The sequence below is a fragment of the Apostichopus japonicus genome, chromosome 12 (assembly GCF_037975245.1).
Source record: "Apostichopus japonicus isolate 1M-3 chromosome 12, ASM3797524v1, whole genome shotgun sequence".
Classification (NCBI taxonomy): Eukaryota; Metazoa; Echinodermata; class Holothuroidea; order Aspidochirotida; family Stichopodidae; genus Apostichopus; species Apostichopus japonicus.
Window position 1 is genome coordinate 13,078,509 of NC_092572.1, and position 27,633 is coordinate 13,106,141.

The following is a 27,633-nucleotide window of genomic DNA, read 5'->3' on the forward strand; positions in this document are numbered from 1 at the left end:
GCATGCAACTATGATTGCTATCATTGTAGTTAGCTTAACGTTATAGTAATAGCCTACAATTTTATTCTATACCTACACACGACTGTACATCCTATCACAGCAGGAGGAACCCGGACAGACAATTATTGACATAAATTCCTGTGTAAACTATGCAAGTGTATCGTGTTCCATGATCAAAGTAAGTCTCCCCTCGCCATCACAAATTATTTTATCTTTACATTTAGACAGATTAAATCCAATGTAGGCTAGCGTTAGTGTTTATTGAGTTTAATATCACCCAAGGTCAGCTAGGCCTACCACTAGCACTACTACTTTCATATAACAGTGCGTAGTAGTAGTTTCACGAAATATTGGGATTGTGGGTTAGCTTATAGGAGGCTCCGGTAGGCTATACTATAGTATGTCATTAGTAGTGTTGCGCCAATAACTGTTGCGATATAGGTATCGCCCGATATTTGCAATATCGGGGCATATCGTTATTGGTAAAATTTAGCCTCATTGCTGATAACTGCAAACCGATATTGAACTTTTTTTTCACATCAATGCCACTTCTTGTTTAATACGATGATTTATCAATTTGTTCCAAAACCCATTTCTTAAAGCCTCAGTTTTGAGTTCTATTAATATGATATGTAAACAGACCAGTCAGGCCATTTACCTTTATGTACATAGCAGTCTTTGTCACAGGTTAAAGTAAATTTCACCAGTCTGGCTGCACAACATACTTAACATACTTAAGGCTTCAGTATCACCGAATTGAAATTGTTATCCTTAACGTTAGACCTATCATTATCTTAATTGTGTGGGTATTTGCCAGGCAGACTAAAGAAGTATGCCCAGCAGTTATTCGGAGTGTGAAGTTTAGAAGGTGTAGAGGAACATAATTTCCACATTTGTTGATGAAGTGCTAAGCACTGGGGTTTCAACACAAATCTTGGCATTCAGATTACACAATGTTCTATCCAAAGTATCCAACACAACACTAGAGAGAATATACAGTAAGATCAACCAAATCCACAATCAAAATATTACGTAAATGAGAATCAACCCATGTAACTTTAAAGGGCAATATGTGTCAATCAACATTTCTCTCAACTTAAGCTCTTAATTGGAATGCACATATAACAGGTTGGGATTTTTTCCTGTACTGTTTACATTTTACCTAGACACAGAACATGTGGCTTTTGACATGATATTTCATCCCATAGGAAATGAACACCATGTTGTTCATTTGGCAGTCAGATGAATAAGGTGTAGTACCCTTACTAAATTGTACCTGATGATCCTGATTGATTGATCCTTGAATTGATCCTGATGCTGGATAAATATGAGAAATTTGGAATGCATCCTGTTGTTCACTCAGGATAAAAGTATTGGTGATTGGACTACACCCGAAATACACATGAGCTTTATTCACTCAGCGGCAAGATTGTGTGTTATTCACTCAGCGGCAGGATTAAGCTTTATTCACTTAGTGGCAGGATTGAGTGTTTTTTCCTCAGCTTAGCAGGATTGAGCTTTATTCACTCATCTGCATGATTGAGCGATATTCAGGACGTTAAAAATGTTTATAAATTATGCGTGTGTCAGTTGTACGTGTTGCTTGGGATGTGTGATTTGTTTGAATGGTGCATGTTGCGCATGTTTTCTTTAAATAGGGTTTGGAACGGATTTGAAGGCAGTTATTACTTAGAGTTTATAAAGGCAAGACAAGTTCTGCTATCTTGGTATTACTTACAGTTTGTATCTAGACAAGACTCGTTCTTTTATCTTGGTAAGACTCTGTTGATGTTTGGCAACAAATACACTTCAACGTAGTGACAAATACAACCCCCCGTGACTGGACTCTTAATTTATTTGTTACAACCAGTGTATAAAGTTCAATTAGTCCTAGGACTGATCATTACGAAATACATGTAACCCTTGCTGGCTGATCGTTTACCTCAAAGTATTGCTTGACTTGGAATGTGTTTCATTCCTCTCTAGAGGCAGAGTGACAACCAAGGATGGCAAGCAAGCCCATCGGAGTTGGGTTAGGTGGACCCGGCTCTGGGTCAGATAGGGGAGGCGGACGGAGAAGAAGGAAGGCTCCAAGAGGAAGAACAAAGGTGAACTAATTGCTTTTCTTATTCATTAAAAAAATATACATACTGTACATTATAATACATGTACATACAAGCAGTATGTTATTACTAAAGTGATATATCTAGCAAAATTAGTTAGTTTTCATAAAGCGACACAAAGCAATACAATTTGGATGCAGGATTTTCATATACCATTATTGCCCCCACCCCCCTCCATCTCCCATGCCTAAAATATAGCTAGGTTACCTTTCCAAGTGTTCATTTGGTATGTGACAACATTGTACTCTAGTCTATCATATTGGTGGCAATTTACTAACAACGAGGTATATTATAGAAGTGATCAAATGCTGTTTTGTGACTATAACAAACTTTGGTACAATGGGGTTTGTGGTAAATTCTTCACCTTGTTATTCCATAAAGAAAATTTTTGCAATTATTTCTTTCAAAATGTTTATGATATTCTGACTATCTTGTATCATTTACAGCCTACAGAGGGCACATCTCGTGAGCGGGATCCAACAGAAACGTTTGATCGAGGTTCTCCTGCTATTTTAAATAAACCACCCAAAATACTTCAGAAAAATCAAGCTGTAGAGAAGGTAGGCTTTTTTCTCATAGGCAACAGATAATGGTATTTTTCCTCCTTAAATTGTCTTTTCCTTCTTAAGTTAGATCTGTTGTTTGTCAAATTTGTAAATGATTGAAGGGGTATCATATGTTGTCACTCATTATTTTGAAATTAATTTTAAATTTTGTTAGCATCTTATCGTATAAATTGGGTACACTGTTAGGCAAGCATGCCAAAGGGCTTTGAAAATGAATCACAATAAATGTTGTTTTCAGAAGTTTGAAGAACAGATAATTAGAGAATATGTTAGGTAAGTGATTGTGTGTTATCATTTAGCCCTACAATCTTCAGAGACTAAAGACATGAACAAAATTGCTACAGTACTAGCATTTTCACATATTTTTAACTTGGTGAACATTGTAAGCCTCATGGATGAATAGTTGTAAGAAAGTCTAAACATTCTTTATGAATTGTTTGCTGGCATTTGTTGTTGTTGTTGTTTGTACTTTCTTCTGATACATTGAATCTCTTGCTTACCCTAGCCCAAAGTCCTCCTTGATTCCCCTAACCCAGAGGAATATCGATCCAAGCCTCCTGTGGACACACCTTTCAAGATCAAAACCAGAGCTACCGATGATACGAAGACAAATGAGATTTCTACGCCGGAGAGCTTGATGTCGCAACGTCCTTCTGCTCCTGGTACCATCACCATAGCTAGCAACAAGCTCGGTCCACCTCTCAGGGTGAATGTGAAAGAAGACATAAGAGCCAAGAACGCCACTCCAACTCACTCGCCACGCCCATTAGCAATCGAAGGTGAGTTTTTAAAAAAAAATACCGGTTGTTTCCTTGCAAATAAGATTCAAAGTTTTTCCAAAAATTTGTTGGTGATGTTGAATGGTCCCGGATCCGATCAAATCAATATAATGTAAAGACCACACAAGGAAATGTCTTTTCAGCAAAGTAGTTCCTTGTTTAATTTGGGAATACAAACCAAATTAAATATTGATTTATAGTAATGATGCCAATTGAAACATGGATAAATATAAAATACAATGATGCCAATTTACACTACGTTCAGTATAAGTTCTTGTAATATGTGGAAATGTCAGAAATTTAAGTCTCTGATACTAGCTTTTCATTTATACTAATTATCCTAATCCCTGTTTTTTTGTTTTGTATTATGTCATCCTCTAAGTTAAATAAAGAGGGGTAATACGATATAACATGATATCATATGATAGATATACCTCAATGCTACAGTCATCTGGGTACCATCCTTTCTTAATGCTGTTTATTTCTGAACATTCCTGAAAAAAATGAAATTTTCCATCAATTTTTTCAAACATTTTGTTTTTAACTTCTTTTAATACAGAGATTTTGGTTTTTGAACATTTTTATCCTATCATGCTTTCATCAGGGAAAGGTAAACCAAATAGTTGTTTGTTGCCTATGAGGAGCAAAGGGAGTATTTCTAGTTGGTATCAAATAGATCTTCATAGGTTCATTTGTGGTCTTGCTTCTTGTCGTAAGAGTTTAAATCCTCATTTCAGGTTGATTGACACGTGAAACTGAGAGTGTTCTGTTGATCCAGGGAGCCATAATAACTGCCCTGGTTGATCTAACTGGAGCTTGTTGTCGCTTGCTGCAGCAGTCTTTTCAAATCCACACAAAAATCTTTTAAGCCTCTTTTGATGTTGCAAATTGCATGCTGTTCGACCTGTTAAACTGAAAGAGAAAGTTCCTTTATAGAGTAATTTAAGCTACGGTTTGCATTGGCTTCACAAAATACCTTTAATTACCTTATACATGCTTGATTGGTAAAAGGAAAAAGAGAGTGCCTGAGATCTTTACTTGGAACTTGCATGATGGAAAAAATTTCCTGTGTTGGACTTGAAGGCTTATATCTGACTAATTACAAGTTCTAAGCAAAATAATTTCTTATTTTTATTGATATCTTTATTAGCTGGATAGTTATCATTCAAGATCAGGCAGCCTATTCCCTCAAAGAAGAACATTCCAATGCAAAATGCAGAGCTGTATATGAGATTTCATACCTTCAGGAGGACAAAACTCCTCTATTCCTTGTTCTTCCCCATACACCCCATTGTTCTTCCCCTTTAATACTCATACTCCCATCCCCATCATTGATTATTGCCCCCCTCCCATCACTCTCTTTTTGCCCCCTAAAGACATTTTGTGGTAAGCAATCTTTTTGAATGACGTTTTGGTGCCAATGCTTAGATCACTTTCGAATCTTAATATCTATGTTGCTTCCTGCATGGCTTATGCTCACTGCCACCGTACAAAGATTACTCCAGTCACAATGATTTTCACCTAAGGTGCATCCTAGCTTCATGATTGTGTATGTTGCTGGTTCTCTGTCAGCACTCTTATTAGTTCACTATTCGTCCAGTATTTGTTTATTCGTCGCTTCAATATTTTTTTCAAAGATATCTGTGAATTACTTGACCATGAATATTTGTATGGTCATTACTCAAGCTCAAGACATTAATTGCTATTCTTACAGTACAGAATTGGGACAATTTCCTTACAAAGATGTTTACCTTTTGGAAGTTTCAGTAGGAGGGGATAGTTTGCCCTGTAGGTCCTTTGACTTGGTGAAATAGTTTAGGAACAACCACTATAGGACATGTGTAGGAATATCCACAAGTCTGGTCAGATTTATCTTGCACCTCTTGTCCTGTACCTGTGCCTCTCTATCAATTTGATCCTGTTGAGTGTCTGAAAATAATTCTATTGTGTTAGCACAATGAGTAAGTGCTCACTCGTTTAGAAAACCTAACAGTAAGTTTAAGTTGCTAATTATTTAGTATATAAGCAACCTGTTACATGTTTCTGACTTTTGCAATTATCAGTCAAGTCATGTTTCGTTCAAATCTGTAATATACTCAGTATCTGCACATGAGGAATATTGACACTAAAGTATGAATGTTGTCACTCTCAGGGATGTTACCAGGATAAGTTGAGTGTTGCCACCAAGTTTTCAATATCTATGCTGTGTAATTTTGGTCATTGTGTTAAAATGTCTTGAATCTTCCCAACCTGATGGACTCGTGGTAGTTGGCAAGTGCCCCGATCTACCCAATCCTAAGAACTCGTAATTACCTTCTTCCACTGCGCCCCCAACGACCCTCTCTGAGGTCTCCACTATCTGTCTTCAGAATATACAATTGTGATATCTCACACTCTTGGTTTTCATGATGTCAGAGTTTAAATGATTTTCTCAGAAAAAGTCAAGAGTACCCAGTCGTTGCCGACCAAACAGCCAATAGCGTAGCTTTATCACTTATCTGCTTGTTTCTGTAGTTCCTGTCCATAAGAGGCTGTCTGTTCCCGCAGAGATGACACATTCCATTACGCTCGTAGACGAAAGCGGTTCCTGGTGTGAAAACGGTATTGAGGTAAATCTGCTACCAATGACGATGTTTTACTGTTGCTACTTTATCGTTCTTGATCAAGTAATAGCTCAACCTTGCTTCATGTTGGTTTGAGAGAAATATTTATCACAGCATGTGTGTAATTATGGAAAATGGCAGACATTTAGTGAGTTCATTCTTGTACTTGTATCCTAGCATCGTTACATTTACTCATACTTGTTCTTGTTGATTTTTACCAGTATATATATGCTGCACTCCTGCTACTTTTAATAGTATTGTAGGACTCAGTGCAAAATTACATACTCGAACTCATGCTCATAGCCGTGTCCTCTTACTTGTACCAATTACAAAGGAAATTCTACTTGTACTCGTAGAACGCAAATAGCCTAGTACTTTTAACCATACCAATTACAAGGGAAAATCTACTTGTACTGGTAGTTTTGCTTATAGTCTTGTACTTTTAACCATACCAATGAAAATGGGAATTCTACTTGTACTCTTAGTTATGCTGATAGTCTTGTACTTTTAACCATACCAATTAAAAGGGGAATTCTACTTGTACTCTTACCGTAGTTATGCTTATAGTCTTGTACTTTTAACCATACCAATGAAAATGGGAATTCTACTTGTACTCTTAGTTATGCTGATAGTCTTGTACTTTTATCCATACCAATTAAAAGGGGAATTCTACTTGTACTCTTACTGTAGTTATGCTTATAGTCTTGTACTTTTAACCATACCATTTACAAGGGAAATTCTTCTTGTACTCGTTGTTATGCTTATAGTCTTGTACTTTTAACTGTACCATTTACAAGAGAAATTCTTCTTGTACTTGTTGTTATGCTTATAGCCTTGTACTTTTAACCATACCAATTACAAGGGAAATTCTACTTGTACTCTTAGTTATGCTTATATAGCCTTGTACTTTTACTTGTACCAATTACAAGGGGAATTCTACTTGTACGTACTTAAACTCATCTTGTTTTCCTTGTTCTACAATTCTCTAGTACAGTAATGAAATCGTAAATTTCAAAAAATAACAATCAATGTGATGAAGAATTGACTTTGAAAATTGAAAAGCAAGCTTCGTTTGAAGGTTATGGTCATTATTCATGGTGCAAGTTTGGTTGATTCAAGTGATTGATTATATATATATTTATTTTACCATTATCTTTCCATTTTATGTGAAATAATATTATTGCCAGATGTTAACAAATGCAGTTCGAAAATGTAGCTCTAATAGAATCGAATTGGAATCATTTTTAAATTATGGAACATGTTTTAAATTTTTAAATTAATGATAGAACATGTTAAGAAAAAATGTAACAATTTACAAAACTAAAACATTTCAACTGGTTATGTCCGGTAGATGTTACTGGACCTTACCGACTACTTGGTTGTTGGAGTTCTTGGCATGCAGGGAAGTGGAAAATCAACCGTGATGTCATTTCTTGCTGGAAATGACATCAGTGACAACAAAAGGTACAGTATAGCAACCGGTTTAAATAGAGGACACAAAAAAAAGGAAAAAAAGGAAGAAATGAAGAAACAAAAAGGGATAAAAAAGAGGGAATAAAAAAGGAAAAAAGAAAAAGAAAAAAAACAAACTGAAACAAAAAGAAACAAAAAGATAAAAAATGAAAAAAGAGAAAAAAAAAGGGAAAAATTAAAAAAAGAGGAAAAAATGAAGAAAAAAAAAAGAAACAGAAAGGGAAAAAAAGAAAAAAAAGGGAAGAAAAAAGGAAAAAAGAAAGAAAAAGAAAAAAAACAAAATGAAAAAAGAGAAAAAAAAAGGAAAAAAAAAAGAAAAAAAAAAGAAAAAAAAGGAAAAAAAGAAAAGAAAAAGACCGAAAAGAAAAGAAGGAAAGAAAAAAAGAAAAAAAAGGGGTGTGGGGGGGGGGGGGGGTTCAGGGCTAGAATTTCACAAGTCAAGCCATTTGCTAAAAATATATGTAAGTGATCAAATTAGACAAATTTTATTTGATAATATCTCACCACTGGAAACGGACATCAATAACAATAAAAGTTGTGCGTATTTCATTTTATACAATAAAGAAGCTGAAATGTCATATCTTTCCCATTCTGAAAGATTGAAATAGGTGACATCATAATGACTAGCAGAATACTCCTTCTTGAAAGTCATTAATTGCCATTTGAAACTTGGAAGAGTCCTGCTAACATTCAGACTTTCATTAATGTTGCAACTTAACCATGATTTTGACATTCTGGGCACATTTTTTGTTATCTGATATATCAAAGAGCTGCCCGCTTCCCTGTCTCCAGTATTCATGGCTGATGTGAAACTACTACAGAAGTTAAGTGCAAGTGTGACTGCCAAGGAGGGTTTCTTTTCTGGCTGTGACATTTACAGGACATTCAAAGTTCCAAGTCCATGTATAACAGGCATTCCTTTAGACTAATGTATGTTGCCCATTATATTTTGGTTTTATGTTGGTTTTGAGGAAAAGAAGATCAAAGCCTTTGTTGTTAATCAGCCAGTGTTTGTAATATGGAAATATTAATTAGATAACTGGAACATTAAAGTAAAACAAATTGACATTGTAATAAATGGTAAGATTTCAAAGAAGGTCCGTTGTGTGTGTATGTGTTGACTTTACTCCTTTCTATAGGTTTGTTTAATGAGGTCGTCATGAAGTCATGTTTGATGCATACATTATTTGAAAGACGTTATTCAGTCAACCTTTGTGGACTTTAGTGTCATACGTTAATTTGGTACGATTAAGTCATGTCCAAATTGTATGTGCATTCGAATACATGAACTAGACAACATGTGTGACTTTGATGTAATGTCCAAACATGTCTCATTGTAGTCACGCAAAGTGTATGTGCATTGCAAAGACATAAGTAGACAACACTTGCCACGATGGTGCAATGTCCAAGCATGTCACAATTATAGTCATGCTAGGTTAAATGGGGTTTTCGAAGTATCCAGTACAGCTGTATGACTTCATCAACATTGTTGACTTTTCTTTGGATAATTTATGTCAAAGTCAGACAATTGAATTAAAAATGTATTTCAAATGACATTGTCCCCCCGCCCCCCAATGCCAAGAGAAAGAGAAGTGGAGAGAGAGAGAGGGAGAGAAAATAGTTGTCCATATGTCGATCTCTTTTGCTAGTATTTTCCGTCTTATATCCAATTGTTATGGACAAATGGACACGCCTTCACTGTCTTGTTCACAGATATATTAACTTAACTGGTACTCGTCAGTTTGAGAAGTCCAAAGCCTGTATGTCTGGCATTTAGACGTCTCAAATAACCTTCTTTTCCTCATCGGCAGCTCGTACATCTTCAAGCCGGAAACACGTGAGACCATCCTCAAAGCCAGTCACCAGACTCTTGGGGTTGACTTTTTTGTGACCAAAGAGAGGGTCATTCTTCTGGACACTCAGCCAATACTCAGCTCGTCGGTCCTTGATGATCTACTGTCGCACGAAAAGAACCTTCAACCAGAGTACACATCTGCTGAGAATTACGCTGAAATGCAGGTAGGATAAAGATTTAATGGGAGGGAAATGGGAGGAGGTGGACTGATTGCCCCAAGGTGAGGAATCACCAAGGGGGGTGGGGAGGGGTACAAGAGGAGTATGGTATGTTGTGCTGACATGTAGGTATGTTAAATATTCAATGGGGAGGGCATGGGGAGGAGGTGGACTGAAAGTCCTAAGGTAAGGAATCACCAGGGGGCCAGGGGGAAGGGGTACAAGAGGAAAAAGAAATGTTGTGCAGACATGTAGGTTGGATAAAGATTTAATGGGGAGGGAAAGGGGAGGAGGTGGACTGAAAGCCCCAAAGTGAGGAATCACCAGGGGGGGGGGAGGGGTAAGAGAGGAGTATGAAATGTTGTGCTGACATGTAGGTTGGATAAAGATTTAATGGGGAGGGAAGGGGAGGAGGTGGACAGAAAGCCCCAAGGTGAGGAATCACCAGGGAGGGGGGAGGGGGAGGGTTAAGAGAGGAGTATGGAATGTTGTTCTGACATGCAGGTAGGTTAATGATTTAATGGGGAGGGCATAGGGAGGAGGTGAACCGAGTGCCCTAAGGTGAGGAATAATGGGGAGGGGTATGAGAGGGGTATGGAATGTTTTGATAACATGTAGGACTTGGTAATAGGTAATTAGAGTAATTGGTAGAATGAAATGACACAAAGTTTGTTTGGAAGGAAGCAAGGGGGTGTGGGAGAGGGGGGAGGGGATTGGAGCAGGTACATGGCACCAGTACTTGTCAAGTCGTCAGGAGTGGATTTTGATGGTGATAGCTTTGGTGGGATGGATGACTTGTTGTTTAAATTGTAATTTCACAAAGTAGTGGTGATGTCCAAGATGTCCTAAAATGTAACCTGCTCTGCTACAAAATGTTTTTTTTTTGATAATCTTAGATACAATTTAACAATAAGATTTTATGTAATTATGAAAGAAAAAGTACCTTGACAAGACTCATATCTTTAGCAAATGCAGGTTTGTTATCACAAATCAATCAAGGTGTTCTTTCATCTTAATAATATTGGTGCTTTCATGTCACAAATCAATCAAGGTGTTCTTTCATCTTAATAAGTTACGGTGTTTTCAACTCTTCTTTGATGACAGTCTCTCCAGCTGGTGTCCTTCTTGATGACCGTGTGTCATGTGGTGTTGGTCGTCGTTGATTGGTTTCCCGATCTGAGTCTGATGGAGTTCTTGAAGAGGGCGGAAATGCTGAAACCCCCCACCCCATCTCCACCCCCAAGTCAGTCCCAGGACGTTGAAGCCAGTAAAGATAAAGAAGATTATTCACCCTGTATAGGTGGGTGTGTACGACTATCGCACGTGAGACTCACAGTGATAGCAATATCAAAACTGGAAAACGTTAAGGTTCCAATTTAAACATTAAAAATGTTCACTTGGTTTTAATACATGGTAGTTTTTCTGCAAACTGTCGCTAACTTAACTTTTTTTCCTAATTTTTTAGCCCCTTCTGTCACCCTTCTTCTCCTAGCTCTCTTCCACCCTTTTTTTTCCTTCCAAAATTTCCTGTCTTTGTCCTTCTCTAGTTTTACTCCCTACCCTCTTTCCTTAATCCTCTCGTTGTCCCTCTATGGTTAATCTCCTACCTCTCCTCTTCCCCCTGTTAGTTTCTTTCTTCTCTCCATCCCTTGTCTTCTAATCCTCTTTCTCTTTTGTGTTCACCATGCTCATTAACCTTTCTGTATTTTGTGCGTGCTTTTGTCCCTTCTGTTACTGTAACTTGTCATTCAGCCTCTGAAGAAGATCCTGTTACGATTGAAACATCAGGCCCCTCTTACAGTACTTTTACAAATTCTCTAACACAGGCTCTTTAGTGGATAAGCAGTTTGCTAACAGTTTTGTTTTATTTCAACTTACTTTGTAAGTGAACAATTTTTTGGCACCTTGAACCTTTACATTGAATAAGTGATATGTATGCATCGGTAATCTACTGAAAAAGATAAATCCTACCATACCGAGGGATGTTTTATACAGTTTAGGAAAATAGAATGCAAATGGGATACCCATCGAGAAGTATCGTAATAGAAAAGGCATTCAGATAATACCCCCAATAAAAGGAGAAAAACAAATTAAGTCAGAGCAAGAGAAAGAAACCATTTGACAAAAGTGATATAATATATCATGGTTAATATATTAAAGTTAGAGGGCCTGACGTTTCCATGGATCTTTCTCAGAGGCTGAGCAGTTTAGTGAACAGTTTTTCTCGCTTGAAAATATGTCATGGTTTTAAGTCTTTGATAGAGAGCATTGTGGTTAAGGCAGTGGACTTGTGATCTAAAGATTACAGGTTTGAGTCCTGGTCAGATCATTAAATTGTGTCCTTAGGCAAGGCACTTTATCTCCATTGCCTCTCTTCACCCAGGTGTATAAATGGGGACCTGTGAGATAAAACTGTCTGCTGGGCGCTGTTTAGCCGCTGCCATGTGTTTGACAGGTTATCGTTGACAGGGGTTATATTGTTGTAAAGCGCGTAGAAATGCATTTGCATATTGTTGTGCTCTATAAATGAATATATTACCATTATATAAACATTTCACTGCAATTCTCCTTTTCTGTCAAAGTATGAAATCTTAAGTTCTGCCTGTTTAGTCTTTGGTTAATATCATATCTTATGAATCGTTGGTTTGATTTATTATTCCAGCTTTTGTGATCAATAAATCCACTCCATCTGATTTTCACCCAACTGTCGTGAATGAAGCGGAAAAGTCCATCGCCTCAGTCTTCAAGAACAGTCAGCTGAAGTTCCAAGGTAGGAATTTTAAACTGGTTAATACAAGCTGGGTGTGTTTTTTTTTTCCTTCAAATGTATAACTTTTCCCTCCTCCCTAGGAAACATGGACAGAATTGAGTAAGTTTTTGTTACTTGGACATCACAAGATGTGTTGAAAAATGCTGGGAAAGTCTCTAATTCTTGGATGTGGTTACACACTGTTCCACATATGAGAAATGCAAGAATCATTTTCTTATTTTGGTAATTTTTGTTGAATATATGATAGAAACATAGAAAATAACATTTGACATAGAATATTAAAGAAAATGGATTATTGTACCTCCCCCATCCTCCTCTTCCCAACCCCCCGCCTCCCCCATAATGGCAGAAAGTATGACACCAAAATAATTTGTGGATACATAATTAGGTTTTTAACACTGATATTAGAAGTTTTACAATATCTGCCACCAGCATATATGTATCCTTTCAGGAAAATCATCTATGGGTATGACTTTCTACCATTGTGCCAACAGTCATGGTTTTTGTACTGATTTGTAAAGTTATATTTAGTCCTAACCACAAACTCCTATTGCATCATATCACTGACAGAAACATCTTGTTTACTACCCTTACTATTATTATTAATATGATTAATATTATTTTTTCTGCTAAAAGTATCAGCTGCTCTTATTACATAATATCTCAGCTGCATCATATTACAAGTAAAAAAAAACATTTTGTGTACTACCCTTATTATTATTATTAATATGTTTTTTTCCCACAATTATCAGCTGCTCTTGTTACCTGTATTGTTGTTATTATTATTATTAAATTACATTTATACAGCACTTATTTTAAAAGTAAGCTCCAGGTACTTGTACAAAGAAAGGAAACTTCTAAACATATTAAAAGAAAATAACAATGAAATTAAATAGAGAAGGCAATAAAAAGTATAAACGAAAACTATAAACAATAAGAGCAAACTAGAAATACTACAAAATCGAAACTTAACAAGACAAACATAAAAGATCAGAAAATAAAACCAACATAGAAACACAACAAGGGGGATGAAGGTGTGTACTTTCCCTTTCCATTTCAACCCTACAAAAAGCTTCTTTTGGTTGGTATTATCCCCTGGCAACTGCAATGGTTCTCTGTGAAGTAATATGTATGTATTATAGAAGCTTAGGTGGAAAGCTTTGCCTCTCTTTATCTGCTTGTCACTCAGACATTGTCCCTTGGACAATGTGAAGGATTACTTTGATCCTCAAATTTTGCACTGTTTGACAGAGTTAGGTACTGTTGCTTCTGACTAGCAACTCCCTGCAAAGAGTAAGGATCAGGATCGGTAATAACACATGAGCTCAGACAACTAAATTTGTTAATGTGTCTATACTTGACTTGTCTTTTGAATTGATGCCTGCCCTCCCAAATACCTTTACTATTTTAAAGTTTGTTACACAAGTTCTTTTCTTCAGTTTCTTGTTAAAATCAGTTGCTCAATACAAAGTGTCAATGCAGAGGAGAATGTCACAGAATGATACAGGGGTCATACTATCAAAGTGCAGTCTACTATCTATCACCATAGCAACCAGTTGCCCTAGCGACCTGATTAGTCAAATCATTGCAGTTGTGTAATCTTACAATGTGTGCAGTATAAACCAGGCATAGGTGTGACTTCTGATGGATGTGAAACTATATAGACCATGTTTGACAAGACACTTTGTTCAGTTCCTGTTCAAAAGAAAGAAATTATTTTGCTTTTTTGATACGTTTCATTGTGGAATAGAATAACCACCAATGTAGACTGTTTCAGTCATGAATGTCTTTTCCTTCCAATCTTTGGAAAGAATTCTTTTTCTGCAGATGTTGCTGTTAGACATAAAGCATTTTTTTTGGTCAATCTTGATGTAATTTGGCATTTTGAAAGAGAAAAAAAATGATAGAAAGAGAAAAGTGACCCTGTCTGTTAAAAGTAGAAGCCTCGTGCATGATTTTAGTTTTAGGTTTTCTTTCGTCTTGCAAGTTCAATCAATCTTAACAAATCCATTGTTACTGATGTGATTGTTGTTGGCCACGTGCTTCTTATTTACGTCCCGTCTCTCTCGCTCCTCCGACCGGAAATTCTTGACGCCAAATCTAACGATGGAGACGAAGAACGGAAAGCCCAAGACGTAGAGCGAAAATCCCAGAAGTCTAAAAATTACCGGCGCTTTCTGATCTGGGAGATAAACATTCATGAGATATGTCCCTACGATCAAACGACAGGCAACGAAGAGGGCCGTCCCGATAACATAGATTGAGAAACATACGGTCCTTCTCATCTTCCCTTCCTTTGGTAAGAAACGCTGCGCTATCAGAAAGGGCGTGGTCATCTCAGTTCCGCAGATGATGATTGAGATCTCGGTCCCGGAGACCTGGAGGTAGAGGCAGGTCGCGAGTCCGTACCAGGTCACAACATGGTGGAGGAGCATGACCTTGCTGGTCTTGGCCCAGTGCCAGATGTAGTACAGTGTGTCGAAGGTGTAGTACCCCAAGCAGGCACAGACTGTTATGTTCTCATGGACGGTATTGGGTCCGGCTGCGGAGCAAAAAATATTGAAGTGCGGTCACGACGGTGGTTAATGATGATACAGTTATACACAGTTTAGTTAATGTTTAGTTAAGTAAAGGTTTACAGGACTTCTGGTATCAAGGCAAGGCCTTCTCACATGACTTGTACAATGTTTTACAATGCCTGGTCAGTCATTGGTGGCCTGACGCACCCACACACCCCAAGTGTCAACAATTCAGACAGTTCCTTCTGGGGTCGGACAGTGTGCCACATCGCGTGTCCCCCCAGGGGAATTCACATACAGTACTTTAAGAGTACAGGACACAAACCAGCCCACACCTCCACATTTACAAGTTACCTTGCAGGTCCCAATTTATATATACACCTGGGTAAAGAGAGGCAATGGAGAGTAAAATGCATTGCCCAAAGATGCAATGCAATGGTCTGGCCAGGGCTTGAATCTGCAATCCTTACATCAGTGCATTACCCAAAGATGCAATATAATGGTCTGGCCAGGGCTTGAACCTGCAATCCTTAGATTAGTGCATTGCCCAAAGATGCAATGTAATGGTCTGGCCAGGGCTTGAACCTGCAATCCTTACATCAGTACATTACCCAAAGATGCAATGTAATGGTCTGGCCAGGGCTTGAACCTGCAATCCTTAGAATAGTGCTTTGCCCAAAGATGCAATGGAATGGTCTGGCCAGGGCTTGAACCTGCAATCCTTAGATTAGTGCATTGCCCAAAGATGAAATGTCATGGTCTGGCCAGGGCTTGAACCTGCAATCCTTACATCAGTGCATTACCCACAGATGCAATGTAATGGTCTGGCCAGGGCTTGAACCTGCAATCCTTAGAATTAGGGATGCACCGGATATCCGGTCCGGCCGGACTATCCGGCCGGATAGTGAGAAATTATCCGGTTCCGGCCGGATATTTTTCAAAATCTGGCCGGATCTTTTTCAAAATCTGCACTGCATTATTCCTTGAAAAGGTGTTGGTATTAACTTAAATCAATGTAAACTATTTCCAAAAATTAATAAAAACATTCAAAGTAAGGAAAACTTAGGTTAACATACATGTTTAATTAATTTTCTCACTGGTCTGACCCACTGTTTCTAAAGATCAACCAAAATAATACAACTACTGTAATAATATGAAGAGCTCTATATATACAACAAATACAGTTTGCAGTGAAATCATTTCTTGCAGCCTTCATCAGTTTAATATTGTGCAGTTAAAATAGACCACTCATATACTTATCAGTCAAAATACTGTTCCATTGAATCTTTACTTTCCCATTATTGTTGGCATTCATGTTTTCTCTGAATTTTTATGTGTGAAACAATCTCTTATATGGTCAGAGAGAAACACTTGCATGAAATGAAATGTTCAAAATCCAAACATGTGCATTAGGACCTTAAGAATTCAAAACAATGGATCTTTTTGTGGACCACTACAGTCCATTTCCTGTCTAGAAAGCTGACAATTGTTACTCATTGTTTGTGCTCATGGCAATATGCATATTGTAATCTTGGCACTTTTATAAATAAATGAAGCAATGAACTAGAAGAGTTTCCACCAAATGGGGTGCCAGTCACAGACAAAACAGTATCTAATTTTCTCACAGAAAGAGATATCTCTTGTCACCATGAAAGTTCCTAAAAGTTCATGAAAAACCTAAATCATTAAGTGTTCTAATGAACATTCAATTCCATTTTAAAGGATAGATAAAAGATAGATAAGAAGTTTCTTCCACTTCTGGAAAGATACAATGCTTTTTTTTTTTTACAGATAATATTGCAGTGTAAAAATTTGTTACCAAATAATGAATAATAAAAGACAATTCTAAATCCTGATAGTAGTGTTACTACAACAATTAAATAATCTTTTTATTCAGTATAAAGTATGAGATTTGTGAAATGTAGCTTCCCGTTTTAAAACAAACTTTCCTCCCCTTCAGAAAATCACCTCTAACAACCACAACATTCTCCTCACTTCAGATAGACTCCAACGAGCCGTCCCTGAAAAACCCATCATCGCCTACAGACGACCACGCAACCTACGAGACCTTCTTGTACGTGCTGCTGTTCCACCTCTAACTTCTAACCCCACACCCATTCAGCATGGTACCTTCAAATGTGATCGTACTTCGAGATGCATCGTCTGCAGCCACCACATTGTTGAATCCAATTCCATCACCAGCCACAGCATGCAACTCACACACAAGACTAAGGGTCACATCACTTGCACTACCACCAATGTCATCTATCTGATCTCTTGTAGAGTTTGCGGCATCCAGTATGTTGGCGAAACCAAAACCACCCTCAAGAAGCGATTCTATGGTCACAGATCCACAGTCAACACCATGAAGACTGAGACCCCAGTTGGAGAACATTTTAACCTTCCCAACCATACCATTAACGACATGTCCCTACAGGGGATTGAATCCTTAGGTAGCCGTCCTGACCTAGTACGTATCAGCAGAGAGAGGCTCTGGATGCAACGCCTTCGTACCATTCAACCTCATGGGCTGAACATTCAGGAAGGACATGACTAACTTTCCTCTGTTCCCTACTCCTTCTCCCCTTTCTCCCTCCCCCCCTTTCACTCTTCCTCTCACAGCTCTCTTCCCCTCCATTTTTCTTCACACCTTTCTGTCTTTGTCCCTCTCCAGTTTATTCCTTACCCTGTGCCTTTAATCCTCTCTTTGTCCCTCCACAGTTTATCTCCTTCCTCTCCTCTTCTCCTGTTGCTTTCTACTTATAATCCCCTTTCATCCATCTCATTGTGTTCACCGTGCTCATTAACCTGTCTGTATTCTGTGCGTGTTTTTGTCCCCTCTGTTACTGTAACTTGTCATTTAGCCTCTGAAGAAGATCCTGCTAGGATCGAAACGTCAGGCCAACTTACTTTTACACATTAAAACAAACTTCATAGGTAGTATGCAGTATTTTTCAGCAAACAAATTTATATACTGTATCAAGCTTGTCAATTTTATTGTAGTTATTTTATTAAAGAATGTAGATTACACCACTTCAAGTCATATTTAATCTCATAAATGGGGTCTTAATTTCACCTTCTTTATAATATGCGTATACCTCACCTAAGATTTGCTCCTTGTTTCATACTTCTACTTCTTATTTATGATTTTCTTTTGTGTTATGAAAAAATCCGGTTCTGGCCGGATTTTATCCGGCCGGATTTCATGTACTATCCGGCAAAATCCGGTTCCGGCCGGATCCAAAAATTTGGATCCGGTGCATCCCTACTTAGAATAGTGCATTACCCAAAGATGCGATGTAATGGTCTGGCCAGGGCTTGAACCTACAATCCTTACATCAGTGCATTACCCAAAGATGCAATGTAATGGTCTGGCCAGGGCTTGAACCTGCAATCCTTAGAATAGTGCATTGCCCAAAGATGCAATGTAATGGTCTGGCCAGGGCTTGAACCTGCCATCCTTAGAATAGTGCATTGCCAAAAGATGCAATGGAATGGTCTGGCCAGGACTTGAACCTGCAATCCTTACATCACAAGTCAATTACCTTAGCCAATTACCACGAGGACGTAGACCACACTCAACTGCAGCTCATAACTTAAGGCGCTGAGGTACTAAGAACATAATATTTAGTTGTATCTTTGCAGTCATTCATTGTCTTTTAAGATGCCTTTTAGGATAAAGAAAAATATCCTCCCTGCCACCATTCCCATGAAAGTTCTCACAAACTGATAGAATTGTAGACTTCTCAACTTCTTAATTTGGAACTGATAGAAGGAATTAATCATGCTCAAAGCACATTGATCAGTATCGACACCAAACGATGGCTTGTTGAAAAAGTTGAAAAGTTTGTCTAAAAGTTGATATCGTCAAACCTCCCTGGAGGAACTGAACATTCAGATCATTCCATGGAGACAACTAGAAATCTAATAAATGTCTCTGTGAATTAGGAAAATCTTTTGAAATTTTAAAGAAGATGTTCAAATGGCTATTAAAGCATTAGCCCTAAATGGCCATTGTTAGACTCTCTTGCATATTCTGGGGCAGCACTGTTGAAAAAACAGGAAAAAAATACAAATGACCCCACTTACATCATATCTGTTCGTTGTAATCTCACAATAAGTTAGTCATTGGCTCATTTACTGACTTTCTACAGTCTTTGAACAAAGTTATCAGATAACCATCGACCAACGGCCATTGAGGTTGTGTACTGTGGTGTGGCATGGTTTACAACAAACAATGAACTTGATAATAATGTGGTCTTTGCGAAGACTAATACAGAGTACTCTTGAAGTCGTCGGTGTTTAAACGCCCAGTGAAGTGTCAACATGTTGTCTAAATAATCAGTTCGGCGACCGTTTCGTGTCATTAATGCTAGAAACAATAGCTACTTTACCTGTTAGCAGTAAACAGTCTTGTCAAGATAACAAGTCCAAGGTATTAAAATATTAATAATTTACTCATCTGGTTTATGTATAATCTCCCGGCCAGTTTACTGTTCTTTATATACATTAAAAAAAAAATGAAGAAATCATGTTTTCTATGAGAGGTTTCTATAGTTTAGATTCAGAGTTGCCAAACCCCCATCTTCATTACAAAAAATAAACATTGCAATTAATAAAGAAGATCATATAATACAGAAGATAAATATTGTAATAAAAAAGAGAACTCATTTAGTATATAAAGGAAAAGTATTAAAAGAATGAAGCACATGTAGCTTGATGATGTCATATTTAGACTTGATCAAGTCCTCAGCCTTGTGTGAAAATGAAACATTAAAATCTGTGATATCTCTCAGATAAAATAAGTTTGTTCTAAAACTGTTTCGGGAAGTTGTTCTTAACATTGTTATCTCTATGATGGTTGGGTTTGTGTGTACTGTCAGTACAGTACGCTCACTGTTGTTCCATTATGGGATATATATATATATATCCTACTTCCCATCTGGGAAACTGTCATTTTGTAAAGAAGGCTAAAACAAAATTGAACCTCAGTCCAAAAAATATCAAGATTGATCTTTTCTACTTACATCTGTCTGTGAAGAATGAAGGGTTGTAGTAGCGGATGAAAATAAAGCTCATGATTACGAGGGCGGAGGAATTTATTGCCACGTTGATTCGATAGGCGGAGACATGATCGCAAACAAGACACAGGGCATTGTATATGACCAGAGAGATGAGGAAAGAAACTACTGTGATAGCTGAGAATTCAGTTGCTGATAAGGATGTCAGATCCTGTTAGGGAGGGAAAGAGAAAGAAAGAATCGTAAATAATTATATCAAACCTGTACCAGTTCTAGATTAGTTAAATCTGTGCTACATTTATGGTTACCATATTGATTCACAAGGTTAAAAGGAGGGACACTGCATCCTGGGAGAGATAAAACATCCAGCCTCCACCGGGATTCAAACCTGTATATATATATATATTACAGACATACAGTACTCACATACAGTATGTAACTGTTCTACATACAGTAGCAGTAGGAAGTGCCTGAGGAAACAGGTGGTAAATTGTGGTACATTCAGATAAAGAAGGGCTTCACTGAGTTTTATAACCAATCAATGCTTTGGTGAGCTCAAGTTATGTCCATTGTTACATATTGTAGTAGGCCTACCTACAGTACCATATATACCCTGCCATAGTAATAACTATTGTCCGCTTTGGTATTAATACCTCCATGGTTGTACAGTATATACTGCACATCTCACTGTATACATACAGTATGTACTATAAATAGACAATAATACCAGACTGTAATTTACTGCTGTGTACAGATGTGCACCAAATTGAACAGATTTTAACATATATACAGTGAATAGCACAATTTACAGCGAAGGATCATAGAGTGACAGTATAGGCACTAGGGGTATCAAACCAATTTAAGGCAATATAATGTCTATAACACTATTAAGAGAGACCTTATTTAAGTCATAATGAAAGACTGAGAATGATATGATTCGTTTTTTAGGTCTTTACATTACAGGTCACAACTTAAATTGGTATCGTATGTGTGGTGTGGTATGGTGTGGTGTGGTATGGTGTGGTATGGTATAGTACTTTGAGTCAAAACTTTCACAGGTCTTAGAATATCAGACCTCAGGGTCACACTCCCACCTTTACAAAATCCTGGAATCGCACAGCAGTGTGTAAGTGGAACATTAAGAATATATCCTGTACGTTAAATGAATGCACTATATATTTTGCATACTGGATACTGGTGAAATATTTATGTTAGTTTGTTAATTGTGATATAACATACATGTCCAAAGATTAAATTCCTCTCGAGAGACACGTCCTGTAGTTTTGAACTTTGCTGAGTCTGTTTTAACAAAGTACCATACTTATGTTTATCCATAATTGCTCAGAGCAAACTTATTTACTTCTGCTTTGCAGTTATTGGGAACAGGTTAAAATATGACATTGAACTTTTTGTTTCAAGTTTATATTTTGTTCTTTTTGAAAGTATTTTTAAAATTACTCTAGAGAGACCCAAATGTTTCTAATTTCACCATAAACTTTACCATGATCAAATTTGCAGCTATTTATGATGATCATTTTTATGATATCAGTTTAATATTACAGTAAAGTTCTTTATATCTTTTGAAATTATATTAAATCTTTCCTTTTTAAAAGCATTATAAAACTTATCTAGAACTAACTTCTTTCCCCAATACCCCCCCCCCCCCTCGAAGTATATAATTTGATATTATCTACAACTTTACAGTCATAAGCTTCAGTAAGTTATCTTATTTTTCTAATTACATATGAAGAAGAGAATTTCTTTTAATTAAATGATACTCAGGCAATCATTCTCACCATTGTGGCTTTGTAGTCTTGTTTCACTCGTTATATCCCAACCTTTATATCCTCCCATCAACGGCCTGTCCGCTACTGCAACTAGAAATGACACTTGCATATAAACATACCATACACGCACATTGTCAAGAAAAAGGACTCTCCTATTGACCCAGTCGCTTGAGACCCAGTTGTTTGCAAGACTCTACTACTATTAACAAGACTCTCTATGGTTTGCACGACTCTATTGTTAGCTTAACAATCAAACAAGTGATGCCCTATCTGTGCTCTGTGAGTCAAATCGCCTCTACACACATGACAATGTTCAGGATTCTCAATATAACAATCAGTTATTCACTGATCAGGTGCTTGTCGTTAACACCAGTGTCACCCCACATACCGTAAACAGTAGCATTTAGGTTCAAGATAATGAAAGTAAATAGACTTATCATGTGGATATATTGGGTTGTACTTGGGTCACCTTGAGGTAGAGGATGACATTAATACTACAGGTGGCAATCTGACCTCTTCTGTCAAAACCCTGATCTTATCCGTGGAGATAATTGCTTGATAATTGTCTGATAATACTCAAGTATATCTCTGACCGGGTTACCATGTTTTGTGGTGTGATATATTTGATGTGAGTCTCAGCCAATTATGATACAGAATTCTGTTTCCAATATAAATAGATCAAGCTGGTTGGGCATGCATAAATAAAGAGAGGGTGCAGTGTCTGAATGTGATGGATATGTTGTTGTTCTTGTATGATTCTGGGAGCAGATCTTTGCATCAACTATTGCCCGCATGTTGGGAACATGTTCTTTAAGATTGAATAATATGCACGTCTTGGAGCAGTCGTAGTATGAAAACTTTCTACTCGAATGGTATAGAACTTAAGATTATTCTGGTGAATAAAGTTTTTCATGGCTTTGATAACCAGGCCACCAAAAATTTGAGTCATTTACTGGCTAAATTCCAGTCGGTAGATTTTGCAGTTTGCCAGGTAGAGATAGAGAAAGAAAAGGAGCATTTCTTTGTTAGTAGACTTAAAGAAGATAAACACTTCAGTATCGTGGCAACAATGTTAGTAAAAAAAAAATAATATGCTCTCTGTACATACGTAAGCCCACCCCCCCCCCCCCCTCCCAACCATCCCATTACTGATTATTAACAACAAATTTTATTGGGCTGCTCATGCCATCAACATGTAACTAGGCTTCAGTAACTGATGTATATATGATGCAGAAAATACCGGAGGGAATTTTTATGTTTATATTTTTATCAGCCAATAGAAGTTTTAAGAACTTGGAATTTTTTATTGAATCAAGTAACTATAAAAATTGTGAAATTGTAGGTCCGATAACTTGCCTACATGTAGTGAACTAGGTTTTTCCTCCACTGTTTTCAACTATATTATGTCAGGAACTTGAATCGATATTTCCTCAGCTGGGTTGCAGTCAGTTTGGATAGTTTATATGTTTTCAAAACAGTTTCTTTTTCCGAGAGGGATGTGATTGTAATTGATATCATTTGCTTGAGTTGGTTGTGATATCAAAAAACTGTCAGTTTGGTTTAAATATAAAATAATGTCATAGACAGATTTGAGGATTTTTGTGGTACAGTTTTTGTTTCCGTAGACTGTCTTTCCTCTCTGATCCTTTTTGGTTGCCTGACATCATAAACCTTTGCAATAATCGTGATGGTGTGTGTGTGTATGTGTGTATTTATACAGTATGTGCGTGTATGTATGTGTGTGATGTTTTGATCTTCACTTTCTGTGCTCAATCTGACACAACGAAGGCTAAAACACGCTCGATAAAGTTAACAATGATTTAATGACGTCCTCATGCTTCGCTTGACAACCACAGAGTGGTGTCATACAAGTAAACAAGCTTCCATAACATTACATGTGGGACGCCTTGCTTGCAAGAATACAATATATGTGACAGCCATTATAGTAATGCTCTCAACAAACAATGGTATTAGCTAGACAACATGATAATATGCCCAGGACTATATGGCAACAGTTTACCATGGTTTACAATAATATATGACAAGTGTATTCCCTGATTAATATGACATTGTGACGGTTGAAAGATGACAATATATGTCCCAGACACAGAACAATGCTATTGATGTAGTAATGGTATATATCTGAGCTTCAGAATATATAGTGATATATATATGCCCTACAAGATATACAGCCTAGTAGACAATATTGCTATATGCCATGATTGATATATATGGCAGTTTCCACTTGAGAGGTTGTCAAAGCTGTCCTAAAACAATGTATGGCTTTATATGCCCTGCCGTAACAGTAAGGACAATATCCGTCTGCAATGATATTGTAATTATTATGATGTGGACAATATTGCAATATGCCCTATACATCATTTTAATATGCCCTGGACAGTATGGCAATTTCACTGGACGATACAGCAATATGCCCTATACAGCACTTAAAATGCCCTGGAGAGTATGACAATTTTCACTCAACGATATGGCAATAATGCCATATTGACAACATACCCTGTTACCGAACAATATGACACTTTCCTCTGAATCATATAAATGGCTATATTAAACGTGACCAACATGCCATCTTCAAAATAGCTGCAACATGCTGTGGAAGATACATATATACAATCTGCATTGGGCACATTTTGTAAGCTGGGGACAATATTGTAGTGTGCCTGGACAATGTGATAAATTATGTCTTTAAGTACTGGACAATATGTTCATATGTTGTTACGTAGTGTGGGGTAATAAGTTCAAGACAGTGTCATTCGTTGCTTTTCTTCCTTTATTTTTCAGACTCCACAAAAAGCCACTGCTTCCTTTCACAATTAACTAACATCAATTCTCCATTACAACCTCTGCTTCCTTGCAACACTATCCTCGCTATCTTCCAACACTCCCTTATGCTTCTCTCCTTTTCTCGTCTCCTCCTAATACCTTGGCTCCTCACCTCACAAAAGCCACATTCCAACTGCTGTAAACCCCTCTCCTCATCTCTAGCTCTATCCTTTAATCCTATTAGCAAGTCTTTACATGTCTAAGTAATCCCAGCTTTGGAATCCCCTTAAGCTATCCCTAGGACATAAGCAGCTTTCCTCTCCTTACTTGTAGACTTCACAACATATGTCATCAGCTCTTTCTGATATACCTGATTTCATTTTCTCTTAGTACTACATTTCATGACTGCTATATGGAACATCAACCTGCTAGCAACTAGGCCACAGAGCAGTTATTTCATGGGGTGATGACTAAGTTTATATTTTCATTTCACTTCACTACATTTTTTGTCTCATTTTTATCAGGATGTTCCTCCTTAGCGAGGGCCAACATTATGCCCAGCCTCTCATCAGCAACTCTGCCTCTCGACGTCAACCTCTTCTTGATACCACATTTCCATGACAACGAAACTGATATTACTGCTATATACAATAATGGTGAGTACAATCTCGATTTATGTCACAAGTTTGATGTATAATGAGCGTTCAGTATTGAATTTGACTAGTATGAATTTAGCAAAACTGGGAGGGGGGAGGAGAGGGGTTGGGAATGGGAAGGAGCAACTGGGAAGGGGCAGTAGGATGCGGGAAGGTAAATGGTGAGATGTGAATGGGAGGGCTATTTTCCTTCATGATACCATCAGTTAGTGCACAATTGTAAGATTGCTTCCCAGTGTTTTATCATAGCATGGGGGGGGGAGTTGAAAGGATAGAAAGTTGCCCTTGAGGTATTGTGTCAAATATGCCTTTAAAGTAATATATTGACTTTGAGAGGAGAGCTTTAAAATAGTAATATGGTAATATTTTTTTGCTTTTAGTGTGAAGGCAAAACGTTTCCGCTTTTCGAAACTACTTTGCGTAATCACTCTGTTTCCCTGTCACAAAGATCAATGCGAATTCCACAACCTTTTTAATGTTTTGTCATTCTTTCCACGATTCTTTGATTGTTTTCTGCCACTTGCAGGTCAGTCCATTTTGTACAGCCTTCTGCCTAATAAGGTCAAAGGTCACCCACGGACGGAAACCCTGGTCAGGTGTTTCAGAAACCAGATCTTTGGAGCGGCGCGTTATCCACTGACTCACACATCTTTGACCGAGAAAAACTGGTATGTACGGATACCTATCCTGATGACGTATCTGAAAGTCATTCATGCATCAAGTCAATATTCCTCTAGGGTACAGTTGCTCTCTGTTAACTATTCCCCCCCCCCCCCCATTCCCACCCCCAGTTTTGTGCATTGTTATTAATGCTCCATTCTAACATGCCACACGTACAGCTGCTATTAACTGTACCTCACATTTGTACATCCTATTATTCTCTTCCTCTGGGTGAAAGTGTCATGTTATCCAATTGCAAACGAAAAGAACATGTTGGCTCCGTGATCGTGGTACTGTTTATCATAGTCACATCCTTCTTCCCAATGACAATACCGTATCCTTGGGTATAGATTCCCCTTAGGTAAAGGTAACTCGTGGAAGAGGCCAAAGGTCATTTCTGATCAGCAGACTTTGACAGATTGAACTTTATACAGGAAGGCATTATAATGCCTGAAGAAATAATGCATCCTGCGATCATGTGGTGTCAACTCATACTTTAGAAATGTTAGCATGCCTGACAGCTGCCCCCCACCCCTCTCAGAGACAAGATTCAGATAAGAGGGGATCCTGGAGTTACAAATATTCTGTAATGATTAATGTTCCATCTATGGTGGCACACTCTGTGTACTGTGCATCCCTGCTGCATCTGGACCAGGGAGTCCTCCGGGGACCCAGTGCGCAATAGCTTGAATCTTTTACTTTTTGAGGCTTATCTAACAGTCATTGCATTGAAATTATTTGTGTATTTGTTTGTGTGCACTTGTTTGGTATTCTGAGGACTTGAACAAAGGAATCCCAAGTCCTCAGATGTCATTTCAAAAGAATCACTGCATCCTCAGAATAATTATATTGTTAAGGGGTATATTTATGGTTTGAGTAGGTGGATTTGAACAATGGCAAAAACAATGGGATTCTGTCTGATTGTAAATGTGTGTGGGCAGAATTAGGGGGGGGGGGGCTCTCTTTGAAGTCAGGGGTACTGCCTGGTGATTCAACTGCACAAAGTCATTTAAATTTGATCCAACCATTACAAATATCGGTGATTTGGTTTCTTCTCATTTCAAAGTACTTCCCTGTGCATAAATAAGTCAGGGCTGTCATTCAGTCCAGTGTATCAGTCCAAGAAAAATGATTAATCTTAGGCAAGTGGAAGGCCAGACTGTTTGGACTTTTATGAATGTGATCTATCACCCTGACCCCATGCTCTGTATTGATCCTGTGTTGGTATCAGCAATTAATCTAGGGGGTAGGTCTATGGGGTCCTTCCCTTTGTTGTGCTTCAGAACCAGGAGTTAATACTGCATGATTTCACTGCAGTTTTGTAAAGTTAGAATATTAAGTACAGCTGTTTCAACGTTTGGTTTGTATCTCTGAATTGTTTCATCTTTTCGTTCTTACAGGTTTCATTATGCAGCCAGAACCTGGGAGACAATGAGAAAGTCGGGCCTGATGTCGGATTTCAATCGTTTGCTGACCTGAGACGGCGTCCAAGAAGAACTCGACGTTGTTCAAAGTTTATGACTCGAAGCCATTTCGACAGGGAATTGGCCAGAAGAGTTTTCCAACAAGAACAGAGGAGGGTGAAGAAGCGTTTCCATGAAAATGTTTGGATGGTTTGAGAAGCTTTGGAGATTGATGGGTTTGCTTAATATTAAGCTCACAGATTGTGTGATCTCACTGTTGGCTTTTCAATGGAATATGTTCAATTCTTGGTGTTTTGAAGCCCAACCCAAACCAGTGAAAGGATCGATCTACTTCTGGAAGATTCAATTCATAAGTAGTTCTAATAATTAGCTTAATGAGTTCTGTCTGACTTTAAGCAGGTAAACTTTGTAAATCTTGTCCAAAGTTATCGTCAAACTGAACCACTTTCGTCAGA

The 27,633-nt window shown here is 37.8% G+C and overlaps 2 protein-coding genes across 4 annotated transcripts; one reads left to right on the top strand and one right to left on the bottom strand.

The window, feature by feature from the left end:
• Positions 1 to 18: 18 nt before the first annotated feature.
• On the top strand, positions 19 to 27,612 carry LOC139977056 (nonsense-mediated mRNA decay factor SMG9-like). Its single transcript, XM_071986058.1, has 12 exons — positions 19 to 178; positions 1,987 to 2,108; positions 2,570 to 2,683; positions 3,195 to 3,468; positions 5,983 to 6,077; positions 7,423 to 7,535; positions 9,356 to 9,563; positions 10,662 to 10,857; positions 12,220 to 12,327; positions 24,963 to 25,094; positions 25,621 to 25,762; positions 27,155 to 27,612. Exons 2-12 carry the CDS (start codon positions 2,007 to 2,009, stop codon positions 27,231 to 27,233), a joined length of 1,563 nt encoding a protein of 520 aa, XP_071842159.1. The 5' UTR covers positions 19 to 178; positions 1,987 to 2,006; the 3' UTR covers positions 27,234 to 27,612.
• LOC139977062 (TLC domain-containing protein 5-like) lies at positions 14,060 to 22,012 on the bottom strand. Of its 3 annotated transcripts, none has more exons than XM_071986065.1 (3): positions 21,664 to 22,012; positions 19,874 to 20,078; positions 14,060 to 14,869 (listed from the first exon to the last, which is right to left on the bottom strand). In XM_071986065.1, the coding sequence occupies exons 1-3, from the start codon at positions 21,664 to 21,666 to the stop codon at positions 14,316 to 14,318; spliced, it is 762 nt and encodes a 253-aa protein (XP_071842166.1). In that variant the 5' UTR covers positions 21,667 to 22,012; the 3' UTR covers positions 14,060 to 14,315. The 3 variants fall into 3 exon arrangements, with proteins under 3 accessions (XP_071842166.1, XP_071842168.1, XP_071842167.1); XM_071986067.1 differs by lacking the exon at positions 21,664 to 22,012 and adding an exon at positions 20,294 to 20,435; XM_071986066.1 differs by lacking the exon at positions 21,664 to 22,012 and adding an exon at positions 20,176 to 20,338.
• Positions 27,613 to 27,633: the final 21 nt, after the last annotated feature.